This window comes from Misgurnus anguillicaudatus, unplaced genomic scaffold (assembly GCF_027580225.2).
Source record: "Misgurnus anguillicaudatus unplaced genomic scaffold, ASM2758022v2 HiC_scaffold_26, whole genome shotgun sequence".
Taxonomy (NCBI): Eukaryota; Metazoa; Chordata; class Actinopteri; order Cypriniformes; family Cobitidae; genus Misgurnus; species Misgurnus anguillicaudatus.
The window spans coordinates 4,842,501-4,856,656 of record NW_027395276.1 but is presented as its reverse complement, the minus strand read 5'-3'; the positions used below and the strand labels follow the sequence as shown (position 1 = coordinate 4,856,656).

Here is a 14,156-nt window from a genome sequence, read left to right as displayed (position 1 = left end):
TGTTGCGCACAGGTTTGAACTTGAATGTGCCCCAGGTGACGCCACGTGATTGAGTTATCTTATGAAAACTAACTTTACACAAATACAGTAAGTTTTTAAATAATAATGATAATCTTATTTTAACTCGATCACTATTGGCTACTGTAGATGGACATGAGAAATGTTTTGTGTATAGCAGGGAAAGGAAAGCAGAAATGAGAGATGATGAGTTTAGGTAAGACAAATTACAACCCCACCCAGTCAGGTCTTAAACATTCCAGGAAAAATCTCAGGAAGACCTCTAAGTCTATAGAATTGAATTGTTGCTGAAAAAAATATTAACAAAAAATTATTGTTGTTCTGTATTTTCAGATATGAAATCAATAGTTTACTAGATCTAGGACATTACATTAACAGTTGGCAGTATATTACTAAGGTTATTTTAATAAGTTAGCGATAATAAAATGAAATATTGTTATTGTAAAAATATTGTAAAAATAAGTTATTAATCATTGTTATCATTCATCTAAAATGCAAATGTGCAAGAAAATATTTCTTCTGCTGTCATTATTTCCAAACATTTTATGCCATGTATGCCTCCAAACATGTTATTAATGTTAAGTATATGAAGGTGATACCTACATATTTTAAATGCATGTTTATCTTTGCCAGAACTTGTTTCAGTGTAGGAAGCAAAGAAAATTGTATAGAAGTGTTTCACACATCTTGCACACAGCAGGCTATTAAAAAACTCATAAAAATAGAGGGCATGTGCCGCAGTAGAGCTTTATGTCTAGCAACGCCTCCGTTTTAATGCATAAAAAAAGCATCACACCCTCTCAGTGAGCCAATGAGCGCGCGTGACGTATGTGAGTGATGTGAGGGTGTTTTATAAAGGGTTTCTCACGGACGCGGATACACACAGACCAACGGAAGTTTAACGTGACACCGGCACCGGCGATATAAACCTCGCGCATCTTAACGTTTCTTTTTCATTTATAAGTGACGTCAGAGAGAGAATCGAGCCTCGATGTTTCCTGAATCTTCTAACGTTACACGGTAAGTTTCATGTGGCGCTTTTATTTACCTTTACGATCTACGGGTTAAACCTTATACATAACGTTACATAATGCATAGATTCGGTGTCTGTTAGCTATTGTGTATAGTTATTTTGGTACTACAAGGAAGATGACCATTCAAATTACGATAACCTGTCGAGCAGCTTTAACGCGCTTAACTCATACTCGTAGCGGTCCTTATCAAGAGAGGTCATATAAAGAGGTCATTTAATTTAACAGTGAAAGAAAAGAGAATGATAGATAATAAACGATTACAAATTATATATAAAAAAAGATGTTCCGCGTGTTGAGATGCACGTGGTAGTGGATTACGTATACACGGAAAAACCCGGTGTGTGGTGTGGGCTTCATCACGTACAATGCGCGCCCTCTGACTCGTGTTGATGATGCAAGAAAGCATCCCAGCAGAACATCTCCTTACTCGGTCGGAGATTTAAATAAACCTTAAACCAGGGCTGGATAATGAACTTAACAGACACACAGAGGTCTCTAAGGACCCTAAACTTGGCCCATAAACTTCAGTAGATTTCGTTTTTAACTCGAGTCTTCATGTATTCTTCTTCGAGAAGGCCAGACTTTAAAATTGTAAATATGATGCAGGCCAAACGTTTACCCCAATTTTTACCTTTTATATATTTTTTACATTTACCTAATATTAGGTATGTTGCTAAAATTTTCAAAATGGTTAAATGCTAAAACTAATGGTTCAGATAGAAAGAGCTTGAAGATTTTAAATGAGACCAAGATCATGTTTATGGGTTCAAGAATAACAAAATACTTGCCATTTGAAACTCGAAACTCATCACTTTATTTGGTCCCATGTTTTCCATTAAAATTCAAGAAAATGTGTGACCGAATCATGAAAATATGAAGTTTTTTGCTATTACTTTTTAAATTTTTAAGATATTGACCTGAATCTTTCAGGATAAGCTGTTTGATATATCCTCTACATATTCTACTTGTGTAAAGTCAGATATATAATAAAACAAACCGCTAATTACACCAAATAACACTCTTTATTCAGTCTATATATACAGACATCTACTGCATGGCTGCTCCCCATTCTTTACCATTCAAGCAGATTTTGGTAGATTTAAAACCACCTGTGGTAGTCGTTCAAATGTATTAAAATTTCGTTCACTTGTAGTTTAGCAATTAAACAAAATGTCTTTACAATTTCAAGAATGTCTTTACTCAACTTCAGCAAAAACAACGACGATTTTACAAACAACAGACTTTGGCGAGCTCGCACGGCCAGTAGTTAAACATGAAAGTTGGTGACTGAAAACGAAAAGGTACCTATGCTTCTTCTGGTGATGTTAACAATAAAAAAATCAGAAATTTCGCCATCAACAAACCAACAGAGCCTTTATTTTCCACATCACCACGCGCCGCCTGAGGAAATCTTGAGTTTCGTTGAACGGAACCAAGTTAGCAACATACCTACTAATATATAAACAAGCATTTTCAAAAAGATGCACACCAACTGAAAACACATTTTCTTTTTTTTAATATTTTAAACAATTGCAGCTTGACATTGCAAGAGCACAATGTTAATATTTCAACTATGAACACTGCACAAAAAAAAGTTCAAGTGTAAATAATCAACACATGTATTTTTGTATAGCACTAACTGTAATGCAGAGACATTTATTCATGACATAAAGTCAGTCTTTTCCTAATGACTAAATTTTAAAGATATATATATATATGCTAAACCTCAAATCATACACAACAAACTGTGAGTCTTTCTTAGCGGCGCAAACTTGAAGGACTCTTATTCTGCCAGACCCAAAGAAGCCAGTCAGCGGTTTGGCCAATCAGATGAAGCGGTCGTTTTAGCGCCGACCACATGCGTAAATGAAATCTAGAACCCATGAAATGATTTGTTGACCAAAAATGAAAAATCAAGCCATAATCTAATTTTCCATTTGTCAAACTAAATGGCAAAAGGAGCCGATTTCTCTTTATTTGATTTCAGATAGGATATCAAATGAGTAAACCGTACACGACTGTTATGTGTTATAGGTCAGTTATATAGTTTTATTAATCTCTGAGAGAAAGAAGCATTTGTATTTGACATTTTCTTATCAGGAGAAAAACTATAAAAATAGGAAATGTTTTTTAAAAGAGAACTTGTACAGGATACTAGACAATGTCATCACCAAATAAACTACTTTGTTTTTCAGAAGTTGTTATTCTTGTTTAAGTACATTGTAATTAAAGAGTTTGACCTTTCAGACTAACAAAAAACACGTTTTGCAGGATTGTCATGAATCTGAACCTGTTTCTATTAGTCTTGACTAAATTACACACTTTGTATTGCCATCACGCCATATTTCTCATTGTTAATGTTTACACAACCGACAGTGCAGCTTACACACACACAACACAACACGACACAATGAAGACAACAGCGACTAGATTCATTTATACTTTACTGGGCTCTGGTTCTGGACATTTCTGTGCAGACTGTTTTTATTTGACTGTGTGTATGGCATTACTCGTTTCTATATATCTTACAAGAGACATAATGTGCAATTCCATCTCAAGGTTATCTCGAAAAGTTACGTTTTTACCTAAAGTTTTTAAGCATACTGATATCTTTGATGTCAATATTTTGTGGTTTAAATACTCATGCAAAGTCTTGGTTAAATTTTTAACTGTTTTTATCATTATGCTTCATGGTTAAATAAATGCAAATTTCAGAAACGTCACATTCATAACATTGTTTTCTCCTCATAAATGTGCCTACAAAAATTAAAATAAATATAAAATGTTTTTTGAAGAGCCATCCCTTCTCCATTTGTTGCTTTTGATTTGTGCATTTTAATTCACAGATTTCCTACAAAGTATGTTGTCTCCTAAAAACGTGTCCTTTTTTTTCACATCCATACTGCAGGGCCATTTCTAGCCATTTTGATGCCCTAGGCAAAACCAATATTGGCACCCCACCAAACAAGATCATACAATTATACATGCTGTATTACATACTTACAACACAAATCATGTGATCCTGTAACACTCAAATCTTTAATGCATCTCATTCATAACCAATGTGAGTCATATTAACAGTTAATATCATGAGGAAAATTAACCATGGCTTTATTTTTGTAGTTACAATGATTTTAGCAGTTTTACTACAAATGAAATACCATTATGGTGAGAACATAGTCAATTTGTGTTTACTTACTACAAATAAAACTGTGATTAGTTTACTATAGTTATAGCAGTGGTTCTCAAACTGGGGGGGGGGCACTTTTTTGACATTTTATAAATACATTAATTTATCATGAATTCTGTGTAATTAAACCTCAGAAAAATAAGGCTACTAACCAACAGCTCTTCGTTGTATATTTTAATATTGTTTTTTTTTTCAATTTGTTTAATTAATTTATGTTTTGCAATGTTTTATGTCATAAATTTTCTTTGGGGGTCCACGGAGGGCAAAAGTGGGGGCCACTGTACACAATCCGGGGCCGCACGCCGAAAAAATTTGACAACCACTGGTTTTATAGTTTATTACTATAGCTTGGTGGTGCCCTAGGCGTCGCCTATGTCTAGAAACGGCCCTGCTATAACGCACGTATAGATCATCTAAAAAACAAAATGATCAGAGGTTTAGGAAAATATAAACACTTATATTGTTAATTAATGCCTTCTCTGAGAATTCATATTTCAAGCTGTGACTTCAAATCATAATGCTGGATTGGCTTATGTATGTTTCAGGTACAGCTATGAGGATTGTAAGGTCACAGCTGATTGGCTGTTATCTCACACTTCAGTGCGCCCTCTAGTGGGAATCGTGTGTGGTTCAGGTCTCGGTGGACTGGCAGATATGCTGAAAGATCAGCAGGTCATAAACTACAATGATATCCCAAACTTCCCTCAAAGCACCGGTGAGTTCACACACAGCTGCATATAAAATACAAAACTGTAAAGATCTGCATCTTTTGTAATGTATCAGTTGTGTATTAGTCCATTAGTATAAAATAGCGTCTTTCCCTATTTGTATAAATGTAATTGACAGTTTGTTGTTTGATGTTAATATGTATCTTCTGATTGTGTGATGTGTGTTTAGTGCATGGCCATGCTGGAAAGTTGGTGTTTGGTACTCTTAAAGGAAAGGCTTGTGTGTGCATGAAGGGCAGGTTTCATCTCTATGAAGGATACCCCATTCAAAAGGTGATTTTACATGCATGCAAACACATAAGAAAACCTCAAGGTATCTCTTTAATGACAAACCAATGACATCCTGTTGGTCGTAAGCAGAATCGAGTACAGTGTGTCGTTCACAGGTGTATTTATAGCATCTTTATTGATGTAGGTGTGTGTGAAATGTAAACACAATGTGTAGTTTTTACAACTTTACAAACACCAGCAGCTGAACTTTGAATCGGTCATGAATCACCTGATATAATTATTTATCCAGCAGTCATAATAACAAGTTAGTTAGCGGATTAAAGATTACAATATTATACTTGACTTACGTGTTAAAGGATTACTCCACTTTCATAAAACAATTCTGATAATTTACTTCCCCCATGTCTTATCTAGAGAAAACCTCCTTATTTACCCCCCTAAAAAAAAAAAAATTGCTTTTCAACCACAACTTCTCGTCTTGCACTTGCCGTGTGACGCACCAGCGTGACTTTACATATTACGTAATGAAGTGGAAAGGTCACGCATGAAGTATGTGAAACTACCGCTCCAGTGTTAACAAGTGTGGAGAAAGAGGAGCGTTCAGAAGTTGTTGTATGTGAAATATTATGAATTAATGTCTTTGTGTTTAGTTTATTGTTTAAAATGGTCCACCAGTGTGTAGTTGTTTTACATATGTAACACGTGAACTTTCCACATAATTATGTAATAAATAAGGTCGCTTGTGCATCACACAGCAAGTTGTGGTTTAAAAATAATTTTTTTTTGTGATGATGATGATGGTTTCTCTATATTTCTTTATGACTCCGTTGAGATTGTTTAGAGTTTTTGAAGCTGCATTGAAACTGTAAACTGATGAGTTCCACCAAAGTCCATTAGATGGAGAAAAATCCTGGAATGTTTTCCTCAAAAAACTTTATTTCTTCTTGACTGAACAAAGCCAATAAATCTTTCTTTTCCTTAAATTTGTAGTTCATAATGGAGAAGTCGAAGTCTGACAGGAAAATGACCAATCAATATTCACTTTTTAACATACTGTTACACACAACACTCTCATGTGCATTCGTCTTCTTATTCAAACACTACTGTGAGGTGTCAGATCTGCAGTTTATATGCCTTTTAAATATTTCTCAAGTATTTATAAAAGGTATCATTACAAATATGCATAACAAATTCATGTGGTATCACACATTTTCAGTTTGTCTGTTATTTACTATAATTACATTTGTGTTACATCAGCCCTTATCGGTCGACCACGAGTCAAAATATCTGAAAGCATGTCATGTCAGGGTGTTGACAGATTATTGATTAATGACTGTATGATAGTTAATCAACCAGCGTAGCAAATATAATAATAAGTCTTATTACAAGAATTAATATTTCACCCAAACACAAAGGAAATATAAGGTCATATATATGTTGTATTTTAATTTAAATTCATAAATATGTCCTCGTTGGTGTCAAATGACCTCTGCCAGGGATCTGACTTTTCTTTGTAATCTTAGAAGAATTTCTTCTCTTTACTTCCATTGAACGGGTAAGTCCAAGGAGGCTTCCATGTCATTCCGCCGTATTGATAAACTATAATAGCAGAGAGGGACAAAAAGCACTAGCCTACCAACACGTTTACACAACGAGTTTTCATTCAGAACAACACGCATTTGGAAAAGCGAGGCGCTAGAGAGCACTATTCCTTTGAATGCAAAATACAATTTCACCACTAGATGGGGGTAAACCCTACTTATTGCCCCTTTAAGAATTCTTGTGTCAGTAATTACGATAATAAGACTTGATGGATCGAATGATTGATAAGTACTTAAGCACATTATGTCTAAAGAGAGAATGGTTGTTGTTTTTGACAGACCACGATGCCTATCAGGGTGTTCAAGCTGATGGGTGTAGAGACGATGATCCTGACCAATGCCGCTGGTGGACTGAATCAGGATTTTACAGTGGGTGACATCATGGTTATTAAAGATCATATCAACATTCCAGGCTTCGCTGGGAACAACCCACTAGTGGGAGCCAATGACGACAGGTGAGATGTTGTTTTCTGCAATGTTTCTTTAGTGAGTTATAGCATGGTATTATTGTCTTACTCTTCGTGTCTGTGTTTTAGGTTTGGGGTGAGGTTCCCGTGTATGTCAGATGCTTATGACCGCGGACTGCAGCAGCTGGCTCACGATGTCGCAGCTGAATTGGGCTTCTCGGCGTTCACGAGGGAGGGCGTTTACAGCGTTTTGGGTGGGCCGTCCTTTGAGACCATCGCCGAATGCAGAATGCTCCGCCTCCTCGGTGCTGATGCTGTGGGTGAGTCTGGGGCACAGGGATAAACTCATTTGATAATATCTGAGCTAAGCATAGATTCCTGTGCATATGAACTGAATGTGTAATATTGTTCGGTCTCTGTGCATGTTTTGTTTTATACAGGCATGAGCACCGTTCCTGAGGTCATCATTGCACGTCACTGTGGAATGCGAGTTTTCGCTCTGTCTCTCATTACCAATCAGGCGGTCATGGATTATGACAGCGAGAAGAAGGCCAATCACGAGGAGGTTCTGGAGACAGGGAAACAAAGAGCCAAAGACCTGGAGAAACTCGTGTCTACTATGGTTTCTCGCATTGAGCTCGACAACAATACATTGCAGTAAAGCTATTAGTGTACCATCATACATATAACCTCACACATGACTCACACGCATCCACATCCAGACCACAGACCCGAAACATACTGAACGCAAGTACATCGCCGGTACTGCAACAAGAGTTACTGTAAAACCTCTAAAGCTGAGCTCATGTTACTCGAGCGCTGGTGTGCATAGTTGCAAAACAGCACTGTAACACAAGAAAATGCTTACGACGCATTTTTGTACTTGCGTAAAGTATGTTTCAGCTAGAGGTAATGTGCATCATGCTACTCAGATGTATTTAGTGACATCAATGTTAAGTCTATACACTTGGCCTTTAACTTTAAAATGTTTACATTCTGAAACAAAATGTTTTAGAAAACTGTAACTTAAACGTCTTAAGTATCTTCTATAACACTGATATGATAATTGGGGAGATTTTATTACTGAGCACTGCTGTTTCTGTCAGGGATCACTATTCAGTGTTTATTTATTGTCTAAAAGTTATTTATTTCAAATAAGTTAAACTTTGGAAAGAAAACAGAATTGTCCAGAATTTAAGAAAATTCTGAGATTTTATTTCTTTAAAGGGGTCGTGAGCTAAGAATTCTCCTCAGTAAAGGGGCGGTCACACTACGCTTTTCATTCCATTGACTTCTATTGATATGCATGCCTGAGACCGGAAACGTATTTTGCATTTCGTTGCGTCTGGTGAACTCTGACCTGTGAAACCTCCGTTAGCTCCCTCTACTGAAAAAAAAGATGGACGAAGCGTTCCCGGACCATAATCGTAGAAACGCCAAAAAAATTGCATGGTCAAACTCTAGTGTGACCACCCCATAAAATGATCAGTATGCTATAAAAATGCTCTGTAAGTTTCAAAACTTCACACTTCCTTGTTATTTCAAAAACAGCTTTTATTTCAACCAAGATCAATACGATTCGTATATATGTTTTCAGTAGCGGCTGGTGACGTCTTTTTTAAGGGGACACGATGTGAAGCTCGTCAAAACGTACTTGTGTGTGTGTGTGGCTCGTCATGTCAAAATATGTGTTGGGTGCATCAAGCGTCATGTCAAAATACGCTCATGCCACCGACGATTCAAACGGGTGTATGATAAAAGAGACGCTCACGTTTGCCAGATACTCACTTAATTTCATGTGTAATCGAGTTTACTGTTAAGTTAGTGTCTTGTGAGTATTTTGTGAACGGTTTTATCATAAACCCTTCTGAAGCATCTGCAGCAGGCACGTATTTTGACATGATGCATAATGTACATGGTTAACATGATGCAACAAACACATATTTTGACATGAAGAGTAACACACGACACGGGTGAACACATCATTTGAATTCGCACCCCTCAAGAGAAATCACAGGCTGCCACTGTACATTTTACGTTTTGAAATGTGTGTGACTATGACATTATAGTCATGCAAAAGTCCGCATCTGCAGGAGGATATAAATGCCTCGTGCAATTCCAAACATTCACAGATGGGGGCTTTGAAATTTTTTTATATGCAACAGTGTTACAGAATAACAGCAGTGAGCGATTACTTCAAAGTCCTCAATACGACACACCCACGAAAACAGTGTTTTAAAAAAAGGTTACAATAAAGCTTTTTATTTACAAATTATGACTTTTTTAGGTAAAAATCTTTCTAATGCTATTAGTGGACCAAAGAGAACAGTACAAAATAATCAAATAAGCCAGTTCATGACCCCTTTGTTTCTCTTAAAAGTTTTTATTTAAAGAATGAATTATTAAGAAAAAACCCTGTATGTGTACTGTTGACTGTCTTAACTAAAGAAACTGTTACTGGGACTTAAAGATGAATATATTTATGTTACTTATTTATATAAGCAGTGTAAAAGGGTGTGGTTTTAAAGTAAATTAAGATAAAGTGTTGAATTTGCAATTGGTAATATTTAGGTGATGTTTTATTTGTGGGTTTTAAATGGGAAACTGTAATGTTTTAGCACTTTCCCCAAAATCTTTTATTTTATTTTTATTTACAGTGAATGGTAATATTGCACTTCAACCTTTGTGGCACATTTTTATTTTCATGATCTCCAGCTTAAATGAAATAAAAACTTTGCTGCTACGCAACTGCATCTCTCTTATTCTTCACTGCGTTATACACATAATTTTTGGGACATTGTTATTAAAACTTAAAAGATGTACATCACATGGGATGATTGTCGAATAAATAATCATAAAAACACAGAAAAGAAACTGATATTGATGAGAGATAACCGATCATGTTAGAGCAGTTTTTTTTATTCAGGGCATGAGGTCATTGGTAATGTCGGGTAACAGGAAGTATACAACTTTAAGGTCGTGTGATGTGGTTAAATGTTATTTTACAAATTCACCTGTCCATCCAGTTTTAAATGTAGGCGTCTGCTGCATTAATGATCGACAGGACATGATGATCAGTCTCCTCCGAAACGAACTTGTAGGACTTCATTTCAATGGAGAACGATGATTATTACTAAATTTGACTAGAATACATTTTATTTTAACTTATTGTTTTATTAACAGTGATAAATACGTTTTGGAAGTGGAGTGGATAAAACCACAGCTTATATAAAAAAAACGCTGCGCAGACAGATCGCCTAATCGCCTGGGTCTTTCACATAGGAAGCGGTGTGCGCTGCGCTGCGCTATGAAACCCATTCATTTCAATGGCTTGCGCCGCGCGAGGGCGGTTTGTTGTTGCGTCGAGCAAAGCGCAAGCGCAGCGGTGCGCAGCTTGCGCTCACGCCGCGGTCAAAGTTCAAAATAGTTTAACTTTTGCGCTGCGCTCTGTGACGATTACCCGCGCGGCCAATAGAAACGGGGCATCCAAACAAGCGCCAAAATGGACGAAAAGCTCATACTGTGTGTTTCGGAATTCCCGGAGCTTTATAATACAAGTTTACGTTCCTACAGGGACATCGGAAGAAAGGCCGTGTCATGGAAACACGTAGCAAATCAAGTTGGCATGTCAGGTGTGTTTTAAGTTAGGGAGCTTGTTGTAGGTAGGCAGTTTAAAGTTAGTGATGGAGACGGGCAACATCAGCCTCTGTATTTCTCATCCACTATCCCAAATATAACACTGTAGTAATTTATAGTAAATACTCTATGTTTTTACACCATACTATAGTAAAAAACTTATATTTTATAACTATATATTGCTGTAGTAATAGTAAACAAATTAAAAGTTTTTTTTTACAACTGGGTGTATTATGCTAGTTTACTGTAGTAAAAACTAAAGTATACTACATAATTTATTACAGTTTATCAGTTCACTGTAGTTAATACTACTGTATGCTGAAGCATTCATTAACAAATTGTTGTAAATACTATAACATACAGAATACTACAATTTACAATAGTATTGGTTAAAACACTATAGTATTTACTATGAATTAGTATACATTTTCATCTTGGATGCTCTTGTTTTTTATTAGAAATGTATAAATACAATATATAACGTTTAACAGTTTGTAATGTGGTGAACTGCAATGTATATGGTCCATACAGTTACTTTATATAAAAGACATCATATGGTAGGAACATTTGTCTCATAAGCATACAGATTTACATTCAGACTAGGCATGTCAGGTGTTTTAACAGTCGAGTAACTTGTAAGTAATATATATATGTAGGAAATATATAAACATAGTTTAGGTTTTCATAGGCATTCTCCCTGTACATGTGTTGGAGGTATTGTTGTAGAGTTTTCAAATGTGTTATTAAAAAAAGTAACAAAAGTAATTCTCTCCACTTATTTAGAGGATGAGTGTAAAAGGCGATGGAAGAATCTCAGGGACAGATATATAAAGGAGAGAAAGACTATGAAGGAGAAGAAGAGTGGTGCAGGTGCAGAACAAAAGACCAAATGGAGATATTTCTCCATTATGAGTGTCTTGGAGCCTCATGTAAGAGAGAGGGCAACTTCCTCTAATATGTCTCCATCTCTAGAAGAGAGATCCTCTAGCCCCCATGCCCTCCAGGTTACCTTATCACCCCTAGCTGCTCAATCATCACCACCTGGTACTCCAACTGAAACCTTTACCATTACCCTGACTGATGTATCTCCCAGCTCCCTGTCTACTCCTGCAGTTTTGGCCACTGAATCTTCAGAGACTCTGAGTCTTTCTGACCCTCCTGTGATCGAGGATGCCCCATCTACCTCACCACCCCACGTACCCAGCACTACACAGGCTACGCCAGCATCACAGAGATCTATAAAGTCTAAAAAAAGGCAGTGGCAGAAAGAGGAGTTTGAGAATCAGGTGATGAATGTGCTCAACCAGTCTGCAGATGAGGAAGAGCTTTTTCTTTTAAGTCTGGCCCCACGTCTCAGAAACCTGTCACATGAAAAAAAAAGTGAAATCAAAATTGAGTTCTTGACTGCCCTACATAGGGCTGAGTTTTCTTAAGAAATAGCTTCTTGATATAATTTGTTCCTTGGTGTCAGCTTTAATGTTTGAGCACTTTTTTGATATCATTTGTTCCTTGGTGTCAGCTATGTGTACTTTTTTATTCTAAAACACACACACACACACTAACACACACACACACACACACTCAAAACTTACCTTAAATGTTCTTTACATAAAGGATAGGATAAACATTGTTCAAGCAAATTGTTAAAAATCCAGTTATTTCATAACAGAACTAAGTTCATAATTTGTGTTTTGATTCAAATGTTAACAGTGACGAATCATTGTTTAGTGTATGAACTACGGTTTTTAAAAGTGTTTTTAAACAATTAAAACACATGACAAATAATGTGTGTGTGTGTTTAATTGGGAATCAGATCTTTCATGAATAAGTGGGTGGCTCTTAAAAGAGCCTTTGTGTTGTAAAAGTTGAGTTGGGGTCCAGAGATGACAGGCGGATAGATCAGGTTATGCTGTGTTGCCAGGGCACTTCACCAGCGGCAGATGAAAAGTAGCTACTAAAGGATTCCCGAACAGCTATGGCCTCTTGGGTGGAGTTGTTGGTGCCCACTCTCCTTGCTTGTGTAAGTGCAGGGATGTGCTGTTCTTCCTGTGGGACAGGTGCTTCTACTGTGGAGTTCCACCTCTGGAAGTTATGAAGGGCCACTGTTGCTTTCACAATGGCATCCACATTTGCAGGGCTCACTCCAATCACCCGGTGGTAGATTCTCCATTGTGCAGCAAGAATCCCAAAGGCATTTTCAACTACTCTTCTGGCTCGTGAAAGGCGGTAGTTGAAGATCCTCTTTGATTGGGTAAGGTTTCTTCCAGGATAGGGCCTCAGCACATTCCTCCTTGTAATAATGTGAGAAGATAAAAAACACACATATATAGATACAGGCTACAACTGAATATAAACCAATAATGAAACATTTTAAAATGTAACATAATTCTATTCACCTTATTTTTCATGACAACAAGGGCGGCGCCATTTCGCTCATTTTGTCAACGTTCTTCCGGCCGCATAGACGATGAGCAGATGAGGCAGTGACTGAAGGCAACGCGTTAAGCTTAAAAAGCTCACTCGAGCGCCTTTATGTTTCTTTCTTACCAATTTTAAGCCAACTGAGGAACACCCTTATCCCAAGTAATGGTTCGACTACGATGTTCCGGTAACTTTTAACCACGCCGGGTGTTGAAAAGGTGGCCAGTTTCAGGTAAGCTATCTTAGGTAACTTTGTGCTCGTTCGCCTAAAGTTAGATTTGTGAAGTCCGTTCTACAAATACACTTAAGATCAATAACGTTAGTTTATAAAATGCAACTACTTGAATGGTTTTAATTGTCCACCTATATTTTTATATTTACGATAGTACAACGAGATAGTACTGCATTCTTACAGTAGCCCACGTGATTCCTACAATTTACTGAGATTTCAGATGCTAGAATGTCAGTTCATTTCGCATTCAGATATTGATAATGACCTATTAAACAACGTATTATTTAACACTGAAGTTAGAGGTTGTGTGTATAATGTTACTGTCTCTTTTTAATGCATCTCTCTCTTACACACTGTTCTGTTTAAGTATGGGTGCCATTTATATATTAATTCTCATGATGCAAGTTTATTTTAAATACTAACATAAAAATGTTTATGGTTATATTGTTTTCACAGATGCATTGATGTGTAGTGAAGCAGAGGACAACTGTGAGGATGATACAATCAACATGTTCCTAAACTGTGATGCAGAAACACAATGGGAGGATCCATCCGTCTCTGACCACAACTACACTTTAAAATCACAACTTAACCTGAAGCAACCTACATCTGATATGGGAAAACAATGGTGCAGTTTCCCTGACAGGGCTCATCCTGG

At 36.8% G+C, this 14,156-nt stretch overlaps 2 protein-coding genes and 1 long non-coding RNA gene across 3 annotated transcripts in view; all 3 read left to right on the top strand.

The window, feature by feature from the left end:
- Positions 1–867: 867 nt before the first annotated feature.
- On the top strand, positions 868–9,957 carry LOC129443257 (purine nucleoside phosphorylase). The gene is made up of 6 exons (XM_055203740.2): positions 868–1,038; positions 4,788–4,957; positions 5,140–5,243; positions 7,082–7,257; positions 7,339–7,529; positions 7,650–9,957. The coding sequence occupies exons 1-6, from the start codon at positions 1,010–1,012 to the stop codon at positions 7,868–7,870; spliced, it is 891 nt and encodes a 296-aa protein (XP_055059715.2). The 5' UTR covers positions 868–1,009; the 3' UTR covers positions 7,871–9,957.
- A 524-nt stretch (positions 9,958–10,481) lies between these two features.
- LOC141362370 (uncharacterized) lies at positions 10,482–12,278 on the top strand. The gene is made up of 2 exons (XM_073864354.1): positions 10,482–10,841; positions 11,629–12,278. The coding sequence occupies exons 1-2, from the start codon at positions 10,712–10,714 to the stop codon at positions 12,276–12,278; spliced, it is 780 nt and encodes a 259-aa protein (XP_073720455.1). The 5' UTR covers positions 10,482–10,711.
- Positions 12,279–13,237: 959 nt separating this feature from the next.
- LOC141362403 (uncharacterized) overlaps positions 13,238–14,156 on the top strand; it is a 1,521-nt gene continuing 602 nt past the window's right edge. Inside the window, exons 1-2 of the long non-coding RNA XR_012368229.1 lie at positions 13,238–13,498; positions 13,955–14,156. The exon at positions 13,955–14,156 is cut by the window's right edge and continues 602 nt beyond it. This is a non-coding gene — a long non-coding RNA (uncharacterized lncRNA). The remainder of the gene's footprint in view (positions 13,499–13,954) is intronic.

Excerpts from the sequence above, each read along its gene's own strand:
- LOC129443257 (XM_055203740.2), top strand. The coding sequence starts at position 1,010 with ATGTTTCCTGAATCTTCTAACGTTACACG. Across the intron at positions 1,039-4,787 it reads GAATCTTCTAACGTTACACG|GTACAGCTATGAGGATTGTA; the intron begins GTAAGTTTCATG and ends TGTATGTTTCAG. Across the intron at positions 7,530-7,649 it reads CCTCGGTGCTGATGCTGTGG|GCATGAGCACCGTTCCTGAG; the intron begins GTGAGTCTGGGG and ends TGTTTTATACAG.
- LOC141362370 (XM_073864354.1), top strand. The coding sequence starts at position 10,712 with ATGGACGAAAAGCTCATACTGTGTGTTTCGGAATTCCCGGAGCTTTAT. Across the intron at positions 10,842-11,628 it reads AAATCAAGTTGGCATGTCAG|AGGATGAGTGTAAAAGGCGA; the intron begins GTGTGTTTTAAG and ends CCACTTATTTAG.